The 14,485-nt window shown below is 37.6% G+C and overlaps 1 protein-coding gene across 7 annotated transcripts in view; it reads right to left on the reverse strand.

The window, feature by feature from the left end:
• Positions 1-14,280, reverse strand: part of POT1 (protection of telomeres 1) — a 59,808-nt gene extending 45,528 nt beyond the window's left edge. The window contains exons 1-6 of one of the 7 annotated variants that reach the window (XM_036425902.2): positions 14,171-14,280; positions 10,474-10,672; positions 7,741-7,813; positions 6,586-6,677; positions 1,645-1,755; positions 839-886 (exon numbers count right to left, since the gene is read on the reverse strand). In XM_036425902.2, the coding sequence (XP_036281795.1) occupies positions 839-886; positions 1,645-1,755; positions 6,586-6,677; positions 7,741-7,813; positions 10,474-10,596 (447 nt within the window). In that variant the 5' untranslated portion in view covers positions 10,597-10,672; positions 14,171-14,280. Of the gene's footprint in view, positions 1-838; positions 887-1,644; positions 1,756-6,585; positions 6,678-7,740; positions 7,814-10,473; positions 10,673-11,954; positions 11,974-14,170 lie in introns of those variants that run through there. The other 6 variants (XM_045576498.1, XM_036425950.2, XM_045576501.1 and 3 more) reach the window with 6 other exon arrangements.
• Between the last annotated feature and the right edge of the window lie 205 nt (positions 14,281-14,485).

Genomic DNA, 14,485 nt, shown 5'->3' on the forward strand with positions numbered 1-14,485 from the left:
TGGTGTCTCAGCCTAGCCCGCATCCTCTTGCAGTCTGGTCCCCTCAGGGGATGTCCACCTGCTGTGGAAGTAGGAGAGGCTCCGGTCACTGCTACTGTTCTCACCAGCTGTGAGCCTGGCTTCTGGCTGAGTGGTGCTCCCCGCACTACTCCCTCCCCCGCTTGGGAGAGCAATGACCACTGGGGGCAGCTCCTGCATTGAGCATCTGTCCCCTGTCCCCTGGTGGTAAGTGTGCATCATAGTGACCAGCTGCTCTGCCATTCTGTGGATTTGTATATTAGCCTTTTATTATATAGAGTTCGCTTCTTTCTAGTTTCACTCAGCTACAAGAAGCTCACCTGTAAAAAACAGGAAACTTCCTATTGCTATGATAACAAAGTTTTATTAAATATTCAAAGTGAGAAAAAAAAGAAAAGCAAAATGTCTGATAAGCCTAATGAATTACTTCTAATTACATAATTCAACACATAATAATCTATTTAAATACAATATGATTAAAACAAAAGAAATACATTTGGTTGAGGTTTAAAAGTAGTAGAAATCCCAATGTCTTCACATAAATAATTTTTTTTCCTTTTCAGTTTTCTTATGCATGTAGCTTAGTGAAAACACCAGCAGATCTTCCAGACAACAGAATAACCAGGTATTAATTACTAGGTAAATGTATACTTTGAATGGAACATCAAATATCAAAAAAGTAAAGATTATAATTTCCCACTGTATCAAATATTACTTCAAAATCAAATTATAAAAATACATATATATTCATGTGTGTATCTACAGTTGTATATATGTGGGTGTATGTACATGTTCTAAATTAAAGTAAATATCCTCTTACCAAAGACATTGGCTCTGTAGAAAAATGTATTATAGCTTTAACATAAACCTGAAAAAAACACACACACAAAAAAAAAACAGAAAGGGTTTATTTGTATACAACAACTTCCAATGAGATTATAGACCTTTAACTGTAGTAAAACTACACACTTAACCTGTATATAATATTCAAATGCATCACAGTAGCATAAAGTTATGGCTTTTAAATTAACAGTGACATGTGCAAAGTAGTCTAAGCTAAGCTTCAGTCTACTTCATTAATTTTAAGGACAACTTTTAGCCCAATAATGCCCTGTGCATACTAGAGAGAAACAGGCAGATGTTGGCCTGTAAGCACATGGCTTGACCCAACTCTGCAGGACAGCTTTCCTCAAACAGGTGTCTGCAAGTGTGTGTGTGGGGTGGAGATGGGTTTGGAGGAGGGAAAAAGTGAAGACAGAGAGAATGAGCACCTTCATAAAAGAATAATATAGGAGGAAATCAGTTTTACCTAAAAAGAGATAACTGATCAACTTAAATAGATCATCAAAGAGGCTGACAATATAACTGCAAAGAATAAGATGAAGTGTGGAGTGCCTGTGAAGTTTCAACATTTTCATCAATAAGTAACTATCTTTAAAAGATTTTTCTTTTCTACCTGGAGTCATCTAACCATAAAGTCAGGAAAAAAATTCTGTTTTAAAACTTAAAATATTAAATTAAAATAATTCAGATTAAATTGCAGACTTATAGAAGCACTACTCCTATTCCGTCACCTTACCTCATTAAAACTATAACATGAGTGGAGACTAAAAGTTACACACTTACATAAACAGTTGACTTGAAGTCCTCAAGTGCTTTCAAAAATAAGCAATTTTCACCATCTTTGCTTGTCGTGGGTGAAGACGAAACAATAAAACTAGCCACTGCGATGGTGTCCTACATTAAAAAAAAAGTTTCTATTATCAAAATATCTATAATTTTTTATTATTTATAAACAGGAATCATTGCTATAAAATGGAAACTGGTTAGCTGGGCTTTTTTAATGTTTTCTAAATATAAGCCTACTACCTTCTCTAAAAGGGTATCAACAGTATAGCGGTGGATGTTATATCCCACTTCACAGACCAAGAAAACACTAAATCATCTGGAAAATTTTATTTATTTAATGGGACTTCAAAAATCAATGTTTATCTCAATTTATGTCAATAAGTTTGTACAAATAAACAAAATGAAGACAAAATACATGATCCAACAGTATTATGAGTGGAATTTAAATGAAACAATCTCAGACTTGAGAAAGACATCTCAGTACAAAAACTCCACACTGTTTCAAAGCTAATATATGCGCCTATAAGTTCAGGGTCTGAGACATAAGACATTCCCATCTATAAACTATTACGGTTTATAATAGCAATAAGAAGTCACTCTCTATTTAGTCCTGCCTACCTTATTCTACAGTTCAATTGTCTTATTTTCCAAATACTAAAACATACACACTCAACAAGTTCTGTCTAGTTTCATTACATATATTTTATTATCTTGCTCTTCTAATTTTACCACCCAAATCTTGAAATAAAAAAATTCCTGGGCTTTTGGCAGTTTCTCTCAATAATCTTAATCTCTACCAAGTAGAAGCCTTTGGTATAGAAGACTTTAGCTTTGCACATACAAAGGTTGGTTTCTATTCCCAGGATTCTATATGTGGATCCATTAACTAGGCAGTGAGCATCTTGAAGACAGGGACTGCTTTATATTTACAGGATTTGGCACACAGCAGGCTCTCCTTAAATAGTTTGTGAGACAATGAAAGGATCTTATACTGTCTTTCTAAAACCTCTAGTCCTATCCAGATATCCAACTCTGCAAAATTTTCTTTTTTTTTTTACTCTTCTTCAGGTGATTGCCAAACAATTGTGTCTATCCCCATGGTCGGCAAACTGTGGCTTGCAGCCACATGTGACTCTTTGGCCCCTTGAGTGTGGCTCTTCCACAAAATACCCTGGTCTGGGAAGGCTTATTTTGAAGAAATGGCGATAGAAGAAGTTTAAGTTTAAAAAATTGGCTCTCAAAAGAAATTTCAATCGTTGTACTGTTGATATTTGGCTCTATTGACTAATGAGTTTGCTGACCACTGGTCTATCCTGATAATGCTAATAATCTCAACTCTTTATAGTTAAATGGGAGAAAATGTTCCTTCTTACTCTATGTTTCCTCAATGTTTTAAAGGGGAATAAAATAAACAGTAAGATGGCTTCTGGAACAAATTACTTTTATAAACAGAAAAATATGCAATGCTTTCAATTTATTATCTCAGACCAGTAGGCTCTGATTTAAATGAAAAATTAAGATTTTAAAGTTTAATCAAAAGATTTAAAGTTTAATCAAACTCTGTTGGCTCCGAGAGAAACCTTCACTCCTCCTCAGCATGGAAGCAGTTAAGAGGCCACCGATGCCCCCTTTCCCTGAAAGAATTCAGAGCCAAGATCCTTGAGGGGATGTGGTAGGTAGACAGACAGACATGAGCAGAGCAAGGACAATGGGCCAACTGGAAGAGAAATGGATGGGCCAACCCTGAGATGTGCTTTTTGCCACTCCAACTGCTCTGAAGCCAGCAATGAACCTGTGGACTCTCTCCCTCTCCCTTCCTCTAAGAAACCAAACAGGTTTTAAAACAGGTAATGAATCAGTTAACAAAAAAGAGGGGAGAATTTGTAAGAAACACGCCTCTGGTTTACCTTCATAGAAAAGAAACAGCACGAGACCCGGCCATTACTGAATTTCCAAAGCAAACAGGATGTGGGGGTGTGGAGAGGGTATGAACTGTACAGTGGCCAATAGCACTTGTCCTGGGAAGATTCCCCTAGGACTTAGACAAAGGGAGGTGGAGGCAACTAGAGAAGCCCCCAGCCCATTTTTAAAAAATAATCTAATAGCAGACAGCAAGACCTAGGCAGTCGGACATCCCTCTCACAAGTCTTTCCTTGTATTTTATATCCACATATTAAATGTTCAAACTTACTTTAACTAAAAGCTAAAACTGGAGAAACAGAAAAAAGGGGGTCTCATACTGAGGGAGGTAAAATGAGAACATATGTATTCCAGCAAAATGTATCATTAGTCTAGCAAAGCAAAAATTAAACTTTTGTTAAAAAATTTCTTTAGCCAAAGTCGGTTTGGCTCAGTGGATAGAGTGTCAGGCTGCAGCCTCAAAGGTCCCAGATTCAATCCCGGTCAAGGGCATGTACCTTGGTTGTGGGCACATCCCCAGTGGGGGATGTTCAGGAGGCGGCTGATTGATGTTTTTCTCTCAGCTATGTTTCTAGTTATCTGTCCCTCTACCTTCCTCTCTGTAAAAAAATCAATAAAATATATTTAAAAAAATTTTTTTTTTAATGTTTTAAGATATTTGTTGTATTCAAATACAGAGCTAACCTCAAGGTCATGAGCACGAAACAAATAAAGATGCAGGAATCTAAACAGAAAATTCATTGTTTTGTGCAGTAAGTTTTACCTTTGATTGGCAATAATCTTTAACCTTAATACTGTAAGCTTTGAATTAAATAGCCTATTTAGGCCTCCCAAATGACCAGCATTTGTGGATTTTAAACCAGAAAGAATGTAAACTGTGACCTCAGTCTTCTCACCATTGTATTTTAAAAAGGAGAAATCTACTTACCATTGTTAACATCCTCTATTATCTGACAAGTACTAATTAGGTAGTATAGTTCTATTCTATTCTAAAGAATATTTTTAAAACTTCAATAGAAAAAAACACTTTACACATGTTAGATAAAATACTATTATCTAACATATAGTATATATTTTGTAGATGCATTATACATATTTTGCTAATTCATTATATTATAACCTTTAATATTATTTCTCAAATAAAAAATTAATAGTAGAACCTTAAAGGATAAAGATGGAAATGTATTTAATATATAAGCAAATAGATTCCTAACATTCAAAAACATGTAATTATTTTCAAAATCCTCTTCTAAGATATCCAAGATATATTGTGGGGAAAAAAACCACACCAATTTATAAAATATGGATAGATGAAGTCACTTGGTAAAATATATACGGATACAAAATTATGTATATATATCATATATAGTTACCCACATATATTTATAAAAGCTGAAAGGATAGAGAGATAGAGATAGAGATAGAGATAGAGATAGAGATAGAGATAGAGAGAGAGAGAGAGAGAGAGGGAGAGGGAGAGAAAGCGCGAGCTAGAGCAGTACAATGGGACGAGGCAAAGGGAGTGTGTTCAGATGCAGAGGGGCAGCATCTGCTTTTCTGGTTATACCTTTGTATATTGCTTGCATATTTCAAAACTATGACAACATAAGAACAATACTTAAGCTAAATAGTTTCAAGACCTAATTCAAGCCCACTATTTCTCCCTGAGAAAGGAAAAAAATACATTTGTGGAGATAGTTTCTCCACTTACTACAAGTGCTATAGCAAATATTAGACTTAGAATGTTTATTTTCAGAACAGTACTAATGACCATCACCACAGGGTATTAATAAAGATTACTATGTTTATCAAATAATAAACATATGGAAGCATTTTGCAACTTGTGAAATTCCATACAAATGTAATAAAATATTCTTAGTAACAGATTAGGAAAAAAGATGTCATATGTCAAAGATTAGTAATAGAATAATTTTAGTAAAAGATTAGAAAAAAACTGGTTAAACTGTCCAGTTGGTATGACTCAGTGGTTGAGCATCAACCTATAATCCAGGAGGTCACAGTTTAATTACTTCCAATACAAGGTTGAGTGGCAGTGGAGAAAATGAGCATCCTGTATCTTATTCCTAATCTCAGGGGAAATGCTTTCAATCTTTGACCATTGAGATGCTGGTTGTTAATTTTTCATAAATGTACTTTATAATGTTGAGGAAGTTCTATTCCTAGTTGTTTAAGTGTTTTGATTATGAACAGGCGTAGGGTTTTACGAAATGCCTTTTCTGCATCAATTAAGATAATCATTTCCTTTTTTTCCTTTGTTCTATTAATGTGATATATTGCAATGATTTGTTTTCTTAGCTTACACTCCTAGGGTAAATCCCACTTGGTCTGTGAATCTATTCCTTTATTATGCTGCTGGGTTAGTTTTGATAGCATTTTGATGAGGATTAAGCAGGCAAGTATTTTTAAAACAATTATAAGAAAATATTATAGCCCTTGTCAGTGAAGTTTGGTGGTTAGAGTGTCAGCCTGCTAACTAAAGGGATGTGGGTTTAATTCTTAGTCAAGGGCATGTACTTGGGTTGTAGGTTTAATCCTTGGCGCTGGTGGGGAAGCATATGGGAGGCAACCAATTGATGTGTCTCTCTCACATCAATATTTCTCTCTCTGTCGCCCTTCCTTCCAAAAATATACTCGGGTGAGGATTTTTTTTTTTTTTTTTTAAGAAAGAAAACATTACAAACATACGGAAGCTACTGCTCATATTGTTACTTAGTAAAAACAAAATTAAATTTGAGGGTAAATGTATATATCTTTAAGACATTCTATTGAACATTAAAAATTAAAATGAAAAGGAAAAAATGTCCCTTTTTATGTCAATGCTGAGTTTTACTAATCTTAGGGTTGCTGCGATTTTAAAGATGTTGCTTCTTTAAGTACCATTCTTTTACATACCTGCAAACATGTAATGAATCTCTAAAAAAAAATCTAGAGGATGAATATAGCATCATCAATAATTCTAAACCCACCTCTAAAATGATAAATATGAAAATATTTTACCCCTTCAATGAAAACTTTTGCACAGTCCTTTGCTAATTTTCCAAAAAATAACACATTGATGGTGTTACTCTCTGAATCTGCATTTTCTTGTTCTAGAGAAAAATACACACAGAAAACACTTATTCGATATAACAGTTTTATACACACAGGAAAAGTGATGGTAACTACATTCTAAAAACAATAGTTATGCTCTGACCGAAGTGGCTCAGCTACCTGGGCGTCCTCCTGCGCACCAAAGGATTGCTGATTCCATTCTGGGATAGGGCACATACCCAGGTTGTGGGATGATCCCCGGTAGGGGGCATGCAGGAAGCAGCCAATAGATGTTAAGCTCTCCATCAATGTTTCTCCCTCTCTCTCTCCCTTTTCCTCACTGTCTCTCAAAAATCAGTTAAAAATATTTGAAAAAAGAAAAACAATGTAGTAATTATAAAGAATAATTAAAATGTTTACAATTCAATTTTGGTTTACTACTTTCAAAAACAATGAAGAGAATGCTACTGGGCACAAAAACCAAAACTAACAAGGTTCAAGTAGAATATGTTCTATAAATTTCTGTAAATATCACATTAATATCACCTAATGACCATATTCAAATAGAATATGTTCTATAAATTCCTGTAAATATCACATTAATATCACCTAATGACCACTTCCTATTTAATTTCCTATATTTATAATCAAAAGAAACTGAACAAGATATTCATTGTTTCATTTTTATACAATATAACAATATCACCCCGCAAATATTACTTAACTTCTAGTAACTACTACCGTTCCTGGCATATTAAGTTTTAATTTACACAAGTGTGGTCGTCTCCCCCAGCGCCCATATATTGAAGAGTAAAAGAGCTGTGTAAAGACCAAGCTATCTGCAATTTTGAAAATAAAAATTACTTGGGTATAAGAAATAAACATTGTACAAGTCACCTCATTTGGATTTTCTAGGCTTTGGGAAAGAATCTCCATATCTTCATTCTCTAGGAATCACTTCTGATAACCACTGAAGCAAGGCCGAATGCTAAGACTCAATTATATCATCGTATAAGTAAAATTGTGCTTCGGTGTGTATTTATCTGTATGTGTACATTTATATACAAAGTTACCCATTTGTATATTACGGGGGAAAAACTAAGTAGAAATGATCTTATATACCTTGTAGTCCAATCTTCAAAATAGATGTTCTGTTTCCACCATAGGTTAAAGGAGAGATACGTGAAAGTTTTCCCTGGAATGAGAGAAAAAGAATTACACAGAAAAGTCAAGAGGGTATTATAACACTAAGATAAAAAGATTGGAATCATTTTTAAAGGCAATTGACTTTTATCTTTCAAGAAATCAAAGTACCATGTTTAATTCAGTATTTTTAAGATATGGAAATGATTTATCTAGAGAAAAACAAGGGCCTAAAAATACTTTTGTTCATAAATTAATATTTTTTTGTTAGTTTTTTATTGTCTTAAGTTTTACATATGTCTCCTTTTTCCCCGATTGATCTCACCTCCAACCATTTCCACCCCTGAGAGCAAGCCCCCAAGGCTCCAGTGTCTTCAAGTCCTTTGGTTGATCTCTAAATTCCCCACCCCACCCATAAAGTAATTTAATCCTATCTATACTATTATAATAATAAAAGGGTAAGATGTTAATTAGATTGGAAGACCTTCCAGGAGACCATCTGGACATTTTTTGGACAAAGCCATGGTGGGAGGGCTGAGGTAGAGGTGGTTAGAGGCCAAGAGGGGAGGGCAGTTGTGGGTGATCAGGCTGGTGGGGGCAGGGCCACTGGGGGTAAGCAGACCAGCAGGGGGGCCAGTTGGGGGCGAGCAAGCTGTCAGTAGGGTTGAGTTGGAGGTGATCAGGACAGAGAAGGAGCAGTTTGCAGTGAGCAAGCCAGCAGCGGGGCAGTTGGGGGTGAGCAGCCCAGTGGGGAGGAGAGATGGGGGCAAGCAGACCAGCTGGGGGGGGGGGGCAGTTGGGGGTGAGCAGGCCAGCAGGGGAGGCAGTTGGGAGCAAGCAAACTGGCACTGGGGGCAGTTTAGAGAGATCAGGCTGGTGGGGGAGGGAGCATTTGGGGGCAAGCAGTCCAGCAGGCACAGTTGCTACTGGCAATCAGGCAGGCAGGTGAGTGGTTAGGAGCCAGCAGTCCTGGATTGCAAGAGGGATGTCTGACTACTGGTTTAGGCCCAATCTCTATAAATAGGCAGTAGACATCCTTCAGGGGGTCCCAGATTGGAGAGGGTGCAGGCCAGGCAGAGGAACACCCCCACCCATGCTTGAATTTTGTGTATCGGGCCACTAGTTAGTTAATATCACCAAATCCTCGTTTTATATATAAAGATGAACTACCTCAACTTCAACTTTATTTTAGCCTGCAAAACTGTTTTCTACTAAAGGAAAAGATTAAGTTTGCTCCTAGAAAGAAATTAAAACTTATTAAGAAAAAATTTTAAAATACAAAACGATAATCTAATAAATAAGGACAGTGTAGACAAATCAATTGCCTAAGGCACAAATACAGTTTAGTCTTTGTTCTGCTTCTATAGCTAAGTAACCCTGTCAGTCAAAAAAGTTACTTAATCAGAGTTTCAAAAAAATAAATTATTGAATCTGGATAGTTTTTATCATTTCTTCTAGCTCTAAAATTTAATGATTCTAAGAGAAAATATATTATAGAGCTCTTTGGAAACTTCCACACAGACATATAATTGATTTAATAAAGTTTAAAAGAGATCCTAATCATACATATCTCCTAAACTAATATTCCAACTTTGATATAGTCAACAATAACAAAAAAAACAGCTATGTTCATAAATCAATCTTTCTTAAAAGCATCATAAAAAAAGAAAAATATAACCATCAGCAGCACAAAATGATTCAGTCAAAGTAAAGGCAAATAGTTCCACTTAGAAGGTAGAAAGCTGGAAATGAAAAAAAGTGGGACAATGAACAAATTCACAATTTTTCTTGACTCACCAGAGCTGAAAACAGAAAGCAACCAAATAACGAGAAATCTAGGAAAAGAGAAGTACCTCCAATGAGAGATGAGAGGCAAGTATTTATATGGAGAATATTGATTTGAAGGGCAAAACCAAAATGTAGCCTTATTTCTCTTTCCTTTACTCTTGTATTCATTATACTAATAAATCTCTCACCTATATCCCATCATTTTCTCCTTAGTCCCTAACTTAAAGGTGCAATAATGAAAATGAAAAATTCACTAAATATGCATAACAGAATATTGGACATGGCAGGAAAAAAGGTTCAGTGAACTTGAAGACAGATCAATAAAAATTAATCTAAAAATCTCTTTCCATCAAAAAAGAAAATAGTGCTGAAAAATAGAACTGTAGGACACCAGCAAATACTCTAACATACAAACATAGATGTAACTGACGTTTAGAAGGAGAAAAGAGTAATAATGTCAGAGGGAAAAAAATTCTAAGGAACATCCTATATAATAAAAGCCCAGCGACCGAATAGCAGAATGACCAGAACAACCGGTTGACCAGTTGTTATGATGTGCACTGACCACCAGGGGGCAGACGCTCAATGCAGGAGTTGCCCCTGGTGGTCAGTGCACACCCACAACGGGAGTGCCATTCACTGACCGGCTTGGGCAGGTCCACAGCCGTTCAGCTGACAGGGATGAATGGCACTCCCATGGAGGGCTGATCCCCCAGACCATGTCCCCCACCAGTTCACGAATCCTGTGCACCGAGCCTCTAGTTAGCCAGTAATTTCCCTAACTTGATGAAAAACATGACTTATGGATCCAAGTAGTCAGTTACTAAGAAGCAGGAGAAATTCAAAGAAAAACCACACCTAGATGTACAACAATCTAACTACTAAAATCAAAAGATGACTATTCTGAGTTATGAACATTCTTACCTGGACATATTCCTTGCTATAATCACAACCTAGCTGTAGGGATCTGAAATCTACTTTGTGTAGTTTATTTAGCAGCTCAATTTCAGGCACCCCATTGACTTCTTTTATTAATTCCAGTGGCATATCAGATCTGCTTTACAGTGGCATATCAGATCTACTGTCCAAAGCAAACTCAAGCAGGGAAGTTGATATCTTGATGCTGAAAATACAGAGACCAGTTTGTTTTTTTTATATACAAAATCTAGTCAATATCTGCTTTAAGCTTCTATGTCTTAGTTTTGCTTTTCTTTTTCTTTTAGTTAGTTGTCACTGTTGGCGGACGAGAGCTAGAGAATGAATTATGCTATAATTTTATTATAAGGATCACTATACACATTCTTCTAAATCATTGAAACTTAATCCCTTTCTATTCGCTTTGGTATTTCATTTTTTTAAATTAAATCTTCATTGTTGAAAGTATTACATATGTCCCCTTCCTTTCCTCATTGACTCCTTCTAGCCTGCCCCCACCGCACACCCTAGGCCTATACCAACTCTGCCCATGGGTTATTCATATATGCTTACAAGTTCTTTGATCTCTTCCCACTCACCCACCCAGTCTCCGCCCATCTTTCCTGAGGTTCCACAGCCATTCCTATGCTTCTATGTCTCTGGATCCACCTTGTTCATCAGTTTATTTTGTCTATTAGATTCAATATATGAATGGTATCATGTGATACTTGTTTTTCTTTGACTGGCTTATTTCGCTTAGCATGGTACTCTACAGGTCCCTCCATGCTGTCTCAAAGGGTAAGAGATTCTTCTTTTTTTTTTTATAGCTGTACAATATCCCATGGTGTAAACTTACCACAGCTTATTTATCCATTCTTCTACTGATGGGCACTTGGGCTGTTTCCAGATCTTAGCTATTGTAAATTGTGCTGCTATGAACATAGGGTGCACATATTCTTTCAGATTTGTGTTCTGGGTATCTTAGGGTATATTTCTAGAGGTTGGATCACTTAGTCAAATGGGAGTTCAATTTGTGATATTTTAAGAAAACTTCAAACTGTTTTCCACAGTGGTTACACCAGTCTGCCTTCCCACCAGCAGGGTATTAGGGTTCCTTTTTCTCCACATCCTTGCCAACACCTGGCATTTGTTGATTCGTTGATGATAGTCATTCTGACAGGTGTATGATTTTTAAGTTGTATGAATTCCTTATATATTTTAGATGACCTCTGAATGTATAATAATCTGGCCACTCAGTGTATATCCTATATTATAAAAGGCTAATATGCAAATTGTCCCCTTGACCAGAATTTTGACCAGCAGGCAGGCTGGTCAACCACCCCTGTCCCCTCCCCCTAGCCAGACTGGCCGAACCCCACCCATGCACAAATTCATGCACAGGCCTGTAATACACATACACACACACACTGAGTGGCCAGATTATTATGCATTCAGAGATCATAATAATCTGGCCACTCAGTGTATACAACCTTTATCTGAGGTATCATTGACAAATATGTTAATATGTTCTCCCATAAAGTGGGCTACCTTTTCATTTTGTTGATGGTTTCTTTTGTTGTGCAGAAGCTTTTTATTTTGATGTAGTCCCATTTGTTTATTTTATCCTTAGTTTTTTTTGCCCTAGGAGATGTAAACATATTATATGTAAACATATATGTAAACATAGTTCTATGAGAGATGTCTGAGATTTTGCTGCCTATGGTTTCTTCTAAGATTTTTTATGGTTTCACATCTTACATTTAAGTCTTTCATCCATTCTGAGTTTATTCTTGAGTCTGGTGTAAGTTGGTGGTCTAGTTTCATTTTTTTTTGCATGTATCGATCCAATTTTCCCAGAGCTATTTACTGAAGAGACTGTCTGGACTACATTGTATATTCTTGCCTCCTTTGTCAAATATTAATTGAGCATACTGGCTTGGGTAGGATTTATGCCAGGGATGCAAGGCTGGGTCAATATTTACCAATGAATAATGCATCACATAAAAATGTTGAAAGACAAAAATCACATGTTCATATCAATAGATGCAGAAAAAGCACTCAACAAAATCCAACACCATTTTTTGATATAAAAACTCTGACAAAGTATGAATAGAGGGATTACATCTAAACATAATAAAGGCCATACATGACAAACCTACAGCCAACATCATACTCAATGGGCAAAACTAAAACCATTTCCCCTAAGAACAGGAACAAGACAGGGGTATCAGCTTTCAACACTTTTACTCAACACAGTACTGGAAATCTTAGCCACAGGGATCAGACAAGAAGAAGGAATAAAAGGCAACCAAATTGGAAAGAAGAAAGTAAAATTCTAGTTATTCACACACGACATGATATTGTACATAGAAAACCCTATAGATTCCACCAAAAACTTGTATATTTAATAAATAAATTTGGCAATATAGCAAGACACAAAATTAATACTCAGAAATATATTGCATCTTTATAAGCCAATAATGAATTCTCAGAAAGAGAAACTAAACAAATAGCCCCATTTATCATAGCAACAACAACAAAAATAAGATACTTAGGAATGAACTTAACCAAAGAAGTAAGACTTCTACTCCGAAAACTATAGGACACTGAAAAAAGAGATAGAGGAAGCTATAGAGAAGTAGAAGAATATACCATGTTCATGGATTGGTAGAATTAACATCATTAAAATGTCCATACCACCCAAAGCAATCTATGGATTCAATGCAATCCCCATTAAAGCACCAATGGTATGTCTCACAGATCTGGAACAAATACTCCAAAATTTTATACGGAACCAAAAACAAACATACAAACAAAAAACACGAATAGCTTAAGCAATCTTAAGAAATCACAATACCAGATACCAAGTCATACTACAAAACCGCTGTAATCAAAACAGCCTGGTGCTGGCACAAGAACAGGCATACAGTTCAATAGAATAGAACAGAGAACAGAGATTTTAGTTTTGCATTAAAAAAAAAAAAACTACTTCTAAAAGTCAGTCTTACTATCCGTGGAAACTGAGCTAAGAATAGCCTTTACCACCGTGATGCTTTACAATGTACAAGCTACTGGGCAAGCAAAGTTTTGGCTTCATTTTTAAAAAATCCCTTTGACAGTTTGATTATTGCGTAGGCAAACGGTAATTAACCAAAAAGCAAATTACTCCAAAATCTATCTGTTGCCTCCCGCCTCCCGCCTCCCGCCTCCCGCCCGTCTACAACCCAAAGAAATGACTACCGAATTGGTGTGCACTGCAGGTTCAATTTTATTCCTCAAAGCTCTTTTTTCCCCCAGCTAATCTAAAATATTTATTATTTTTTTTATTAAGGTTTTATATGTGTGCATACCTTACCAATCCCCACCCCCCACTCCGCACTCCCATACATGCCCTCCCCTCTGGACAGTTACTAGTCACTTAGTGCCCACAGTCACAGTGGGTGGATGGGTGCGCGCCACCCGTCCCCGGGCCAGCAGCGCCCCCTGAGGGCGGGGACGGGGAAAACCCCACTGAGCGGCCCCCAAGCCCCGCGGGAGGCTGAGCCCCGAGGCTCCGGACAGAGACGCGCACCGAGCGCTGTTCTGCACCCACTCCGTCCCCTCTGGCCGGGTCCACACTAACCAGCCTCTTTACTAAGCCGGCGCAGGTCCCAACCCTCCCTGGACCCCCAGGACAAACCCCAAAGCTACTCGGAAACTGACTCACCCGGTTCCACAGCAAAACTCCGCGTTCAGACCGGCGCGCCTGTGACGTCACCGCGCGCCGGCGGCGTAGCTCCCACGCATGCGTGCTCGGCCCCGGGACTCCGTCGCCGCCGTTTCCTCCCGCGGCCGCTGCGGACGGCGGACGGCTCCCAGCGTGTCCGTTTCCCTGGAAGTTAAAACGCGTCACGTGTTTACTTAAACGAGGCTTTCGGCCCGCAGGCCGTGAGTTTGACATGCTCGCTCGGCCCAGAGACAGGGGGCGGGGCCGACCGTAGCGTCCGCTCGGATTCCCGCCTCCCCTTAGCCCCGCCCCCGT

The sequence above is a fragment of the Pipistrellus kuhlii genome, unplaced genomic scaffold (assembly GCF_014108245.1).
Source record: "Pipistrellus kuhlii isolate mPipKuh1 unplaced genomic scaffold, mPipKuh1.p scaffold_m20_p_10, whole genome shotgun sequence".
Taxonomy (NCBI): Eukaryota; Metazoa; Chordata; class Mammalia; order Chiroptera; family Vespertilionidae; genus Pipistrellus; species Pipistrellus kuhlii.